This window comes from Glycine soja, chromosome 11, assembly GCF_004193775.1.
Source record: "Glycine soja cultivar W05 chromosome 11, ASM419377v2, whole genome shotgun sequence".
In the NCBI taxonomy this organism is placed as follows: Eukaryota; Viridiplantae; Streptophyta; class Magnoliopsida; order Fabales; family Fabaceae; genus Glycine; species Glycine soja.
This window is the reverse complement of record NC_041012.1, coordinates 2,713,600-2,727,243: the sequence shown is the minus strand read 5'-3', so window position 1 is coordinate 2,727,243 and position 13,644 is coordinate 2,713,600. Positions and strand designations below refer to the sequence as shown.

The following is a 13,644-nucleotide window of genomic DNA, read 5'->3' as shown; positions in this document are numbered from 1 at the left end:
TGCAAAAGTCATAAACTAGCATTTCCAATTTTGCTAATTACTATACAATAGGTATTATTCTTGTATGCCAAAAGTTATAGAATTTGTTCATTTATGATCAAAATACACATGGAGAATTTTGTACCGCACAGAAAATAAAGCAATAGATTCCATCCCCATGTATTCAAAATATAAAACTTCTCCAGTAGCATCTACAAAGGGATCAATAGTACTAAACAAATCGATTTAACAGCAATTATTGATTATTGATGGAATATTCCATATTCACATATTAAAAAAAACTTAGTTGTTACAGTATTAAAAAATACCGTAGCTAGCAAATCTTTAGTTAAAACTGAGGCAAAAGAATTCCACGTCAAGTTGTAGGATTTTTCTTTTAGCTTTACTCTTTTTTATCGACATTTTCCCCTTTTGAAATTGGCAATGTACCTGCAAATACAAAAAAAAAAGTGATGTTTTTTTTTATTATTATTATTGAAAGGTGATGTTTTAAGCAAGGCAGTACTGGTGCAACTCGAGAATGTTTTTAGTTAAAACTATTGGCCATTAAGATGATAATTTTAAACTATTCAAAATAGAAAGTATTTCTTTTTTACCGTCATTTTCTTCTTTTGAAGTTGGTGATATACCTACAAACACAGAGATAATAATTATGAAGTTATGTTTTAAGCAAGTCAATACCGACTTCAAAAAAAAAAAAAAAAAGCAAGTCAATACCATGCAGTCCAACTTAATTTGAGAATGCTTTCAGTAAATTAAAATTAAAAATGTTATTATCATTGGTCCTTCAGATATTAATTTTAAAAAAATAAAAAAGTGATTTTTTCTTTTAACTATAATATTTTTTACCCTGATTTTCTGCTTTAGAAGTTGACAAAGTACCTGCAAACACAAATAAAGAAATTATGTTTTAAGTAAGCTAATACTCCCTCCAACTTGTGAATTTTGAGTTAAAACTAAAGATTTTAATTATATAAAATAAATATCTATTCTGTAATATATATATATATATATATATATATATATTAAAATAATAGTTAATTAATATTACAAAAAATAATGGCTAATTAATTAGTGTAAAGCACATACATACCATCAGCATCTCCAGGAGGCCTAGAAACACCGGCCGTAATCTTATCCTGAACTTCGGATGAAGGAAATGTCTGAATATTTGAATCTACAAAAGTAAACACATTTTTCTTATTCTTAACCATCTTGTTTCTTTGTTTTCTCGGGCACTCAAAAGTACACGCAACCTCTTTCTAATTCTACCTGAAGAACTTGCTTCAAGTTTGCTAGATGGCATTTTTAGGTCTTTCCCTTGTAGTATCCTGCAAAGCTTCTCATTTTCCTCCACAAGTTCATCAATGATTTGCCGCTGCTTCATAACCTAAATCCATAATAATAATGCTGATAATTGACGCGACTAAACCATTCGAAAAGTTATAAAAAAAAAACAAGTACACCATGGTTTACTAAGGTTGAGAATAGATCAGAACATACATTATAAAATGTGATATGTTATCAAATATGATGTGACATGTTGACTACAAAATCAACAGTAATAAGACAATGAAAAATTACCGTCTGAAGTAGTTTGTTCTCTGGCTGCACGAGTCCAGCCTACAATTTATCTTAGAATCAGATTTTCAAATAATATTTGATTAACTTAGAAAAAACTCACAAAAAGAGAAAATGAGGGGGAAATGTAAAAAAAAAAAGTAATATTCTATCATTCACATGCATATTGATCAGGAAAATGAAGATAATTTTATCCCGTACATGTAGAGTGAGACTGTGAGTACACTTTCCACACAAGAGGTTTAACCCAAGTAGTACAAGTGCCTTAAAGACTACTCAACTTTAGCTTAATTAATACTTTTCTTTCGACAATCAGTATATGCACATGCAGAATGTAAATTCTATCATTTCATCCACTTGCATGAAACATATAGAGTAAAAATCTATTTGATAAACATCTGTAAACACTTATAAGAGAACAAAACAAAAAGGAAAAATAAGTGAGATTCTCTTATAACCTAAAATAAATTTATACACTTAATTAACTTTTATAGATACTCCTTGATCTAACTTCTCTAAAAGTTCATGCACATAAATTGATTTTAACTTGTGGAGAAGTTTATCTAAACCGAATCTATATGAAAATTCTAGCTTATGAACAACGATCTCATGGTAAATAATATTCCTGAAGCTTTAATGTTTAACTAACCCAATAACCTAGTGGGATAAGGCTGTTGTAAGGCATTTTATAAAGTTTACCAAAAAAATTATTAAAAATCAAATTAATGGAGATTAATGAATGGAAGGAAAGGCATAGTATCTAATAATCGTATATGAAAATGAGTGCATACTACTTCATCAAGTCTTCCTCCATCTCCCTTCAATGATGGATTTTGCGGAAAGTTCTCTGTTTGGGTGTCAGATGCAGAGTCAACTGCAGCCTCTTTTAATGCTTTATAGTCAAAAGCCAAATCAATCTTTGTAGTAGGTTGGGGCCCTACAAGACCTTGAGATATTTGGCTGGCTGATTTAGTTGCCAACTGCGTCATGCTTCCTTGAGAAATTTGGTCAACTGACTTAGTTGCCTGTTGCATCCCTTGAGAAATTTGGTCTGCTGATTTAGTTGCCAATTGCATCTTGCTTTCAGCAGAAATTTGGTTGGTAGGGACCTTGCTTTGGGCACTCTTTGAGGGTTCTGGCATTGGCAATGCACCCCAACCAAAGGGTAAGCCGGGAATAAGTCCAATCATCTTTGTCATTGGTTCCTAGCAAATTCAAGATTTTGTTGTGAGAAATATAAAAGGTAGAAAATAGAAGACAAGTACTTTTGAGATGAGGGAAATTTCTTCACATACTACTAGACGGGATTGAAGTTGTTTCGAGGATCGGCCTGTCATAGTAAGTAAATTAAAACTCAGCCATAAACTGAAGAATTTGCACAAAACATAGAGATTCTTTGGCAACTGAAAATAAGCAAACAGAGATTCCACTCATGTCAACTGACAAAGAGGGCCAAGAGCATGTAAATGATAACAACATAGTTCCATTCAAGCTCAGCCTTGAGTCTACAGCTTCCAGATGTTTAGGTACGTTGTGGCAACTCCTAGAAACGTTTTCTGGTTCCACGTTTTTATTCTTTGGGTAAAATGCACATGAATGTAAATGTTTACTATTTTTATTTATTTTTTATCAATAAATGTTAGTGACCAGAATATTAGTTTTTATAACGGAGAAGATCAAATTCGTAACTTTTTTTATTTCCTTCTCCCTCAACCATCCAATCCACCTTATAAAATCAAATCATGTTTACAATTTAGTTTGTCTAATATATTTTTTCTCTCTCCCATACATTGCATCGTATATGCCTATATGGAGACTATGAATAGTAATTTAATCACAGTCCCACGTAGGGTGGTTTGGATGCCCGATTTCAAACAACACATAACTAATGTATATGTATCATGTATGATATATGATATAGGGCAGCTACAGTATCAACAAACACTTGAAAGCAGCCTCCTAGGAGCATTTTCTAGATTTTCTGATCATAAAACATGTTGAAAAGGTGTAAACAATATTGAAATGTCAGGTTCCGAAATGGATAAAAACTTTACTATTAGTCCATTAGTAGCACAACAGGTAGAGTGATAGTGGCAAAAACACTCTACTTACAGTTAGTACGAAAGACTCCCCAAAAAGGAAAACATGAATCGAAAAAAAAAAGGGAAACAATGTAAAGACTTAAGAAGGAATGCATCAGCATATCATGCAATATAATATCTATCAGCCGGAGGAGCCATACCATAACAAATACCTAATGTCAGAAAAAGGTGAAACTTAATATTATTTGACAGAATTGAGAAATATGAATACATATGGCATACCAAGTCCATAGCCATGACTAAAACCAACTCCATATCCAACCATGCCGGGAATAGTTGTAGATCCCATCTTCTTAAACTGTATAATATATGAGAAACGGATTTACCACTGAGAGCAATAGAAAAGAAGGAAAAAAAAAAGGAGCAACATGGTAATGACAGCATACTCAAAATAGCCAGGAAGATGATGAATTTTGTCATACCAAATTGCCAACACCAGAAAATGCATCCGTTGCACCCTTGGTAGCGCTCATTACTTGATCCAACATTGGTATTCCACCTACACGGAATGAAAACATATATAAATATGCATAGGTCAAAACTCAAAACAAAATTAACACTTGTCAAATATATTTTAGTAACATTTCTCAAGTCTACACAAATATGACCTACTTGAAGGATAATCAACCATTTAATGTCTCATATTGGAAAATAAATAAATACAAGTATTAGTGGATAAGCATATAGGTTTTCATTAATTTGAGAGTATGCATGCTTAAGAAAATAATGGACATGTGAATATATTAAAGTGTAGGGAAATGGGAAAAAGAGTACTCGTTTTTTGTGGAGTTTGAACGGGAGTTTTGGGCTTGAAGAAGCGTCTCCAGTCCATCTGGTTCTATGTACGCACCAGAAACACAGGTAATGGGAAAAACTATATTTAAAGGGTCGATTCCAAAACCTCAAACTCAAAGTACTTGACCCATCTTCAAAGTAAATGGATTCTCACTTCAAAATAGTTTTTCTTTACTGCCAATTAAGTGTGTCACTTTCCATTTCCCTTGTAACTTGTTCCTTTTCTTTCTCATCAAAAGCTAAGCATCACTTTCTTCTTTTTCAAAATTTCCCTCCATCTTCCACTGATGATGCAGTGAGCGTATCATGCATGTACACATGCTATTTTAATAATAATAATAAGAATAATAATAATAATAATAATATGTAAGAAGAAAACAATAATAATAATAATAATAATATAGATACTCAGATACACGTACACATGCTATTTTATTTCTCAACTGTAAAGAATAAGCCTTTCACTCTTTTCACAAATCTTCTGCTTAACTTGTGATCTATTTCAAAAGTAAATATTTCACTCTCGTTGAGCTTTTGCTTCTTTCATTATCGTCGGGTGCAATTTTTCCTCGTATAAGTAACGATGCTTACGTATGTCTTCCACATAGACTTACAGATTTTCACATGATGAACGAAAATAAGAACTTATTATGGTAGTTAAGAATTAAGTGTGTATTTGGATGGATTTAGTAAAATTAATTTTAAAGTGATCTAATTTGTGTTTTGATGTTTTTTTTTATAAAATTAATTTTAAAGTAAAATTTATTATAAAATTTTAGGTCTAACATAGAATTTACTCAAAATTATTTTAATTGTTTGAATCTAGAATCTATTCTAAACCTTAAATTAATTCTGATTTTCTCTAAAGTAAAATTAATCTATATGAAAATGTATTTTTAAAATTAATTTTAGACTTAAAATTAATTCTCGCACACTAAACCGAGCACGCACTAAGTTATGGAGATGGTTTTGTATAAATTAATGCTTAATTTTAAAATGTTGGCCTTTTAAGATCTTTCCTCATTCTGTACGAGTATCTTGAGTTACATTATGCTAAAATGAGGTGATCTTGATCTCATTGAAACTATAATAAAGAATTCTGCAACTTTTATTTTCATGTCAGGACTTACATGACTTCTTTCTAGGTCAAGATTGGAGAAAGGAGATGACGCTTAGTAAATTGTTTATATTAATTTAGACCAAGACTAAGATTCCCAGCACTTCTAAGTAACTGCAGGATCTTGTGGTCATCATCCAATGATTCAAACTATTTTTAGTTATATTGTATTATTTAATGTATAATAATTATTTTATATGGTTAAAATTTCATGTAATCATTTTTGTGAGTCATAGGTATTAGAATGAGTTGAAATTAGTATCATCCAAAAGCTAAGATCCAAAACTTCATTTCATTTGGTCATTTAGCAGATTTTGTTGCTATTGGAAAGAAGGCTACGAGATTAGCTTTATATGGTCACATAAGTTAGTTAAATTAAGTCCAAAATGGATGAAAAGCCTGAGAGTAGTTGTGCTCACAAATCAGGAAAAAGCATTCGACTGAAATCAAAAGTTCATCACGGTTACAAAAGAGTGCTCTTAAAAGGCCAATAAAAGTCACTTCATCTCATACCCTCAGAAGTGTCTGCTTTGAAGAGACTGACTAAGCCATGAAGTTCATCTAGAGTATCAGAGGCGGGCAGCTGGCCACCATCAAAAAGGTTGTATACACCGGTGGTTGAAATATCCATTGATAATATCACTTATATGTTTTTTCTTTCTTTCTTTCTTTATTTGTTATTATCCATAATCAGTACTAAACAAAACGATTTAACAGTAATAAAAAATTGATGGAACCATATTGATGACACATTTAAGAAACGTAGCTTTTACAGTATTTTTTTTTTTTACAGAAAGCTGTTACAGTATTAAAAACAAAAAGAAAAAAATATATATATAGTTGTCAAAGTAATACTTTGGCATAGAAATTCCACGTCTTGATGTAGTGATTTTCATTTAGCTCTACTCTTTTTTACCGTCATTATTTCCTTTTGCAATAGGCAAGGTACCTGCAAACAGAAATGAACAAAATTATGTTTCAAGCAAGCCGTAATACCAATCCAACTTCTTTTTTTTTTACATAATATACCAATCCAACTAGAGAATGCTTTTAGTTAAAAATAAATGTTTTATTAACAATGGTCCTTTACATATGAATGTTAAGCAATTACTATATATAGAAAGTAAATTTTGTCTCTTAACTATACTCTTATTTACCGTCATTTTCTCCTTTTGGACTTGACAACGTACGCAAATACAAATAATGAATTACGTTTTAAGCAAGCTAGCTAATACCAATTTATTTAGCAAGATCCACTTAAAATTCATTCAATAACAGAAAATGTGATAAAAAGAATTTGTCAAACACGTGTTTCTTAATCTTAACCTACTCGTTTCTCCATGTACTGATTGTTTTGAGTGCAGAAGAAAACAAAGAAAAAAGTAGGTTAGTAATAAGCACTAAATTAAGGTCTGCAAATAAGAAGAGTCTTCTGCAACCACTTAAAAATCCTAGCAAGTATCCGCGATCCATTCTATGCTTGCGATCCCAAAAGAAATTTATTAACAAAATACCGGAAGCGATTTTGCAGCACAGGACGATAATGACTATGGTCAATATCTCAAGGACCTTGTGATAGAAACATGGATCCAGAGGTGGGCCTTGATATTGGGCCCAAACCAAAGATATGGAGGGTTTACAAAAGAAAGAAAGGAAAGGGAATATAGAATGATGACGTGGCTGATTGATGCCTGATGTGCATGTGACATGGCAATGGGGTGGGTCGGGTACGAGTATTCTCTCTCCAATCACTTACTCCGACTCCTCAACCATATTCCCATACCCGATACCCGACGGGTTTGAGTTTATTGTCCCATCCCCGTACCCGTCGGGTACCCGTTGGGTATCGGGTATCCTCAACCCCGTTCCACACACCATTTAGAAAAATATTTTTTTAAAAAAAAAAAATATTAAAAATTTGATTTTAGAAAAAAATAAATTGATTGTTAAACATTTATTTTTAACTACTTATATATCAATAAATTTATTATAACGCGTGTGTCTACATAAATAGTTAAGAAAATAATATTAAATTATGTAAAAATTTTAAAATAAAATTAACTAGTAATAAAAGTTATATGCCTTTTGATTAAATTATGCAAAAATTCTAAAGATTTTAAGTGGCGGGGCGGGTTCGGGTTTGGGATCGGGACAGGTCTAGTAATCCCATACCCGTACCCGTACCCGTACCCGACTTTTGGTTATCAGGAAAAACCCGAACCCGAACCCATACCCGATCAACTCAGGTATTACTCGTCAAAGTCGGGACGGATTCGGGCGAATACCCACGAGTACGGGTTTTCTTGCCATGTCTATGTGCATGAGAGAGAATGAATAGGGAGGAATTCTGTTAGAATTGTGGGGTCATTGTAAGTGACTTGGGGAGCACTGTGTGCTTGGGAATTGATAGTCTTCCACTATCAGTTTGTAATCCGTATTCCTTGCCAATTCTCTTGTAATTGTTCTACCTGAAGAACTTGCTTCAAGTTTCCTAGATGGTATTTTCAGGTCCTCCATTAGTATCCGCCGAAGCCTCTCATTTTCCTCCACAAGTTTTTCAATGATTTGCTGGTGTTTCAAAACCTAAATTCACACAAAATAATTAAAATGATAAGTTTTTTTGGGTCCAAAGTTGAAATAATAATTGAAGCTACTGAACCATTAAAAAGGTCAACAGAAAGTATAGATACCCCCTAGGTATAAGATTGAGAATCTAACTAACTGTACATAAAAATTACCATCTGAAGCATCGTCCTTTCTGACTGCAAACGTCCAACCTTCAATGTATCTTAGAATCTGAATTTCATAAAATATTTGATTAACCACGGAAAAACTCACAAAAAGAGGAAAGGGGGAATAATGTAGAAAAATGAACAATCTATCATTCACATGCATATTGATTGGGAAAACCATGATAATTTTGTCAAGTAGTACACATTATAGTTTTGAAAAACATTTCATAAACAAGAAGACTTCTAACAAGATCATATTAATAACTTAATTGCAAGGAAATAGTGTATTATAAAAATTCTTTCAAGAAGCAAATGCCTCCTATGGTCAACATCTCTTCTTTCAACATTCTGTACAAATACAAAATGCAAATTCTTTCATTTCATCCACTTGTATCAAGGTTTACATGTAAGTGAAAAATCTAGTTTAGAAGTTATTTTAAAAATTTTACCAAGAAATCATTAAAAATCAAAATAATGGGCTGGAATAAATAGAAGAAAAAGCATAGCATCTAATTGTTATTTATGAGAATCAGTGCATACTGCTTCATCAAGTCCTCCTCCTTCTCCCTTCAATAGTGGATTTTGCAGAAAGTTGCTAATAACCTTCTCAGTTCTGCTGCCAAATGCAGAGCCAACTGCAGTGCCTCTTAATGGATTATTTTCAAAATCAGAACCAATTTGCACAGGTTGAGGCTCTGGCTGACCTTGAGATACTTGATCAGTTGATTTAGTTGCCAACTGCATCATGCTTCCAGCAGAACTTTGGTTAGTATTGACTGTGCTTACAGCACTTTGCAAGGATTGTGGAAATGCACCCTGACTAAATGCTAAACTTGGACTAAGTCCAATCTTTGTCATCATCTTTGTCATTACATCCTAGAAAATTCAAGATTTTAGCCATGGGATACATAAAAGGGAAAAATAGAAGATAACAATTTTTTGTGACAAGAGAAAAATTCACATACTACAAAACAAGATTGAATTTGATTCAAAACCACTGGTTTCACAGCAAGACCTGACATAATAAAAACAAAAAACTTTAGCCATCAACCAAAGCAAGTGCGTAAAACATGGAGAGCCTTTGTCAACTGAAATAGTCAAACAGAATCCACCATATCAAGTGGCAAAGAAAATATGGCCAGGATATATAAATGACAACTAGGTTTCAAGCATAATCAGCATTTGAGTTTACAGTGTCATGAGATTTACGAACGCTGTGGCAATTTCTAGAGAATAATATTACATGGTCCAATTTAGTCTACAGCATAAACAGAATCCACTTTCTTTTTCTTTAGTGTTTGATACATGGTAAAGTATAATATTACATTTTAATTTGTTCAATATAATTCTTTCTCTGGTGCATTGCATAATAATGTCATCACAGCTGAGTAACATCATGCAGTGAACCATAGTTCCTTTTATAGTTTAAAAATCAATTTCATGAGGCAAACACTCAAAAGCTGCCACCTAGGAGCATTTGTTAGATTTTCTGAGCATATAAAATGCCGAAACGCCAAAATTCCAGTTCCATATATGAATAATTTTGGGAACTACTCAGATGGAAAAATGCAATAATTAAACACATTGCCAATACTGATAGTTCAAAATGACAGTTACCAAGACAAAGCCCAAACCAATAGAACATTATGAGTCAAACAAGAAAAAATTGAACAAATGACATGAATATCCAACATAAAGGCTAAAGAAGGGAATTCATAGGATGCAACATTATATCTCACATAACTGAAAATCAGAAAAAGGTGAAACAGTTGGAAAAGAATTGATGTGGCATACCAACTCCACATCCAACACCCACTTCAACATTATTAGCTCCCAACTTCCTCAACTGTATAAAATAAAATACAACAAATGAATATTTTCATTACAGCAAAATCAAAGTGGACGGGTAGTAGTAAGTTAGTAACAGCATTTTTTACAGAAGTGTTGACATGCCTGCTAACACCAGAAAATGCATCGGTGGCACCTCTGGTGGCACTCATTACTTGATTCAACATAGGTATTGCACCTACATGGAGCGAATAAGTACTGGTAAAAAATATATATATAAAACACTCAATTGTTTTTATATATAGTTATAGATAAGATTAGTATAAAAATGTATATATCAAAACAATCCATTGAGTTTATATATAGTTATATAGATAATTAAACTACCAGACCCTAACCTATAGATTAGTATTTTTTTTATAAAAATGTTTACTAGATAGTTAATATGTTATTCAACACTTACACTTAGAGAGAATAAAAAAATATAAGTATGAAAAGATTTTTTATGTCATATATAAAAAACAATAAAAAAAATATTAATGGAATGTTTAAAATAAAAAAAAAATGAATATTTATGCATTGAAGATGTAAAATAATTTATTTTATATTATCATTTAATCACATATTATTATTTGAATTATTTTAAAATTTAATAAATTTATCACATAATAAATTATGACTTATGATTAAATGAATGTATAAAAAAATTTATACTATTGATACATAATCATTTCTTTCTAATATAATATCAAACAAAATATTTAATAATTTTATCTTATCATTTAATCATAAATTATCATTTAAGTTATTTTAAAAATCAATAAATTCATCGTATATAATCCATTATAATTTGATAACGGTATAAAACCCATTTGTTAGGCAATAACGTATAACTCTTTTTATTATTCCTTATAATACATTGTGGCCTTAACCTTGGTGCCTAGAAAATTTATTAGAAATAATAGGCTTATACATTGTAGGTCTAGAATCATAGGGAAGAAAGAGGGGGTGAAACTACAATGACAGCACATGCATTTTTGTGCTTGAGGTAGGGGAGTGGAACTACCATAGCATAGCCATCACTCACCGAGTCAATCCAGCAAGAAACTTGCACAGGTTTGTTTCCCTCAAAAAATGCTACCTCATACACTCCAAACTCTTCCCACCTGCTTGCACTCATCTCATGCTTCACCCTCATTCCCTCCACACTCCATCCATTCATTGAGCAACTTTCTACCTTGGCCACCTCCGAAGACTCTTTCACGACCAAAGAAAACTCCGAACCCAAATTTGTGCTTAGTTTTTGTTCTGCTTCCTTAACGCAAAGCATGGCCAATTCCCTCCACAGTTCCATGCTAAAGTTTGCATCTTCGGTAGTGATTGTGAACACCATGCTTTGAACCCCGTTTTGCCTTTGAGTGCGGCTTATTATATCGGGTGGGAGAGACTCTGGATTTTTCAAACGAGGGTGGTGAAATATCGGTGTCTGAATTTCTTCATGTTGGGGTGACATGTTCATGTGTATTTCAGCCCATTTTCCGAGGAAATTTTCCACCAGAAAAACCTCTGCCAATAGAAGGCTGCAACTAATGCCAATCGAGTATCCTCCACATTCGAAGTTGGTCACCTGAAATTTAAAAACAATCCATTCAAATTAATCAAAAGACCTAAAAACAAAAATATAAAAAAAAAACACTTAAACTTAAAGATAAACACAAATTATCAGAGAGCGAAACTCGAATTCTGACTAGATAATGATATTATTAGATCTAAAAAATGTTTACCTACTTCTGTTTTGATATTCTATTTTCACTTTTTAGTTTTAAAATTGGCATTTTGTTTCCAATTATTTTTCCTATAAGGAACTTTGAAATAATTAAAAGCTTTGTCTTAAAAATAAATAAGATTTGCCTGGACATAAAACAGGGGAGAAAACTGAGGATACTGGGTATCAATTTCCTTCCAGAACACAAGGTGGTGTTGTTCTTCATTCAAGTGAAGAAAGTGTGACAAGGTGGTCGGATAGCATGCCTCCAAGAGTCGAATGCCAGAATCATTGGCCACAATTTCGAAACCGGTGTCTTCCCTTCTTTGAAGACGACCAGCGAGTAGAGGGTGATCCAACAGAACCCTGGCTAGTGACTCCACAATCAAACCAGCCAGACACCAACCATGCTCCTTCTCCTTCAAATTCTCATAATACATAACTACTTGGTAGCATCCATGAATGGCCCTTGTGTTGTCCTCACTCACCAAAACTTTGCGAACTGCTCGTGGTTCGGTCATCTTGAGGGGTGGCACGCTCATCATAGTCACAATCTGCAACTCTGAGAGGCTCTGGCTCTGCCTAGGAGACCCACCATTCTCATGCACTTCCATATTGTTTTATTTTTCCCAAACCTATTGTTCTCTAATTCAGACTGATCATAGTTTTTTGCAACGTAGGTTATGGGCATTTATAACGACAATTGTCCTCGAGCAAAAATAAAACTACACGATTCACCATGAGAAACCAACTTCTTTCATGGGTTAATTCTCTATATGTAGCAAAACTCAAATAAAAATGATCACTTGTACCAAGTGTCGACATTTAATATGTACAGTGTGTCTCCAACAGAATTAACTTAAATAGAGAAATCAAAATTATAAAACTTTAAATAAATACTTAGATTTACGCAAATAAAGATTGATTCTAATTATAATTGATTACTGAAATAATTTATTTTTTTTAATTGTCCCAAACACATCTAGCTAGTACTCAATTGGATAAAAAAACAGAAAAAATTAAAAATTGGATCAAAATTATAGTTTTAAAAATAGAGAAATCAAATATTTTTATTTTAATATGAAATCATCAAAATTGTGAATTTAATAAAATATGGAAACCGAATGATAATAGTGTATAAATACTTAATTTTGTAATTTTGTGATAGGATACTATACAATTTTATAAACTTTTTTTTTTATTTTCAATTTAGCACTTCTTATGCACAATTGGATTTCATGAATAATATTAATTTGCCTATAAAAAATGAGAAACAAGATTATATTTTAACTCAGAAGGAAGGAGGCTTTTTTTAATCTGATAATTTCTGAACAATTCAAGAGAAGCAAAAATACAATTTTTATTTTAATAATAAATAGAAAAGGTTTAAATTTTGTTATTTGACAGCCTGAAGCCCTGAACAGAACTGAAAGGCACTGTCCCGACAGCCCCATGAAAAGGCCCACTTGGAGATCTGGAATATCGGCGGGAAATGCGAAAGTTCTTTAAAGTCAGCGACAAAAAAAAACTATTCAAATATTTTTATTTTATTTTTATCGCCCCATTTTAAAAAATATTTTAATTTATCCTAATAATGTTCACCAATTAAATAAAAATTTAAAAAAAATTCTTCACATGATTACTATTTCTGAAAAATAAAAAGTAAACAAGAAATATATATTTTTTCTTTATAAAAGAAATGAGGGGATGCATGAACGGCGACAGCACAAGCACAATGACACTTTTTTTTTTCTTTCTTTTTCT

General features: G+C 32.1%; 3 protein-coding genes across 5 annotated transcripts; all 3 read right to left on the bottom strand.

Annotated features, from left to right (window-relative positions):
* Positions 1–125: 125 nt before the first annotated feature.
* Positions 126–4,520, bottom strand: LOC114375853. Of its 3 annotated transcripts, none has more exons than XM_028333719.1 (11): positions 4,458–4,520; positions 4,106–4,182; positions 3,906–3,981; positions 2,877–2,911; positions 2,373–2,786; positions 1,585–1,623; positions 1,273–1,390; positions 1,094–1,177; positions 850–882; positions 597–629; positions 126–429 (listed from the first exon to the last, which is right to left on the bottom strand). In XM_028333719.1, the coding sequence occupies exons 1-11, from the start codon at positions 4,513–4,515 to the stop codon at positions 383–385; spliced, it is 1,014 nt and encodes a 337-aa protein (XP_028189520.1). In that variant the 5' UTR covers positions 4,516–4,520; the 3' UTR covers positions 126–382. The 3 variants fall into 3 exon arrangements, with proteins under 3 accessions (XP_028189520.1, XP_028189521.1, XP_028189522.1); XM_028333720.1 differs by having other exon boundaries at positions 2,376–2,786; XM_028333721.1 differs by lacking the exon at positions 850–882.
* Positions 4,521–6,497: 1,977 nt separating this feature from the next.
* Positions 6,498–10,987, bottom strand: LOC114376504. Its single transcript, XM_028334659.1, has 8 exons — positions 10,974–10,987; positions 10,265–10,373; positions 10,095–10,173; positions 9,293–9,342; positions 8,868–9,203; positions 8,334–8,372; positions 8,064–8,178; positions 6,498–6,544 (listed from the first exon to the last, which is right to left on the bottom strand). The coding sequence occupies exons 1-8, from the start codon at positions 10,985–10,987 to the stop codon at positions 6,498–6,500; spliced, it is 789 nt and encodes a 262-aa protein (XP_028190460.1).
* Positions 10,988–10,990: 3 nt separating this feature from the next.
* On the bottom strand, positions 10,991–12,634 carry LOC114375456. Its single transcript, XM_028333237.1, has 2 exons — positions 12,027–12,634; positions 10,991–11,742 (listed from the first exon to the last, which is right to left on the bottom strand). Exons 1-2 carry the CDS (start codon positions 12,492–12,494, stop codon positions 11,104–11,106), a joined length of 1,107 nt encoding a protein of 368 aa, XP_028189038.1. The 5' UTR covers positions 12,495–12,634; the 3' UTR covers positions 10,991–11,103.
* Positions 12,635–13,644: the final 1,010 nt, after the last annotated feature.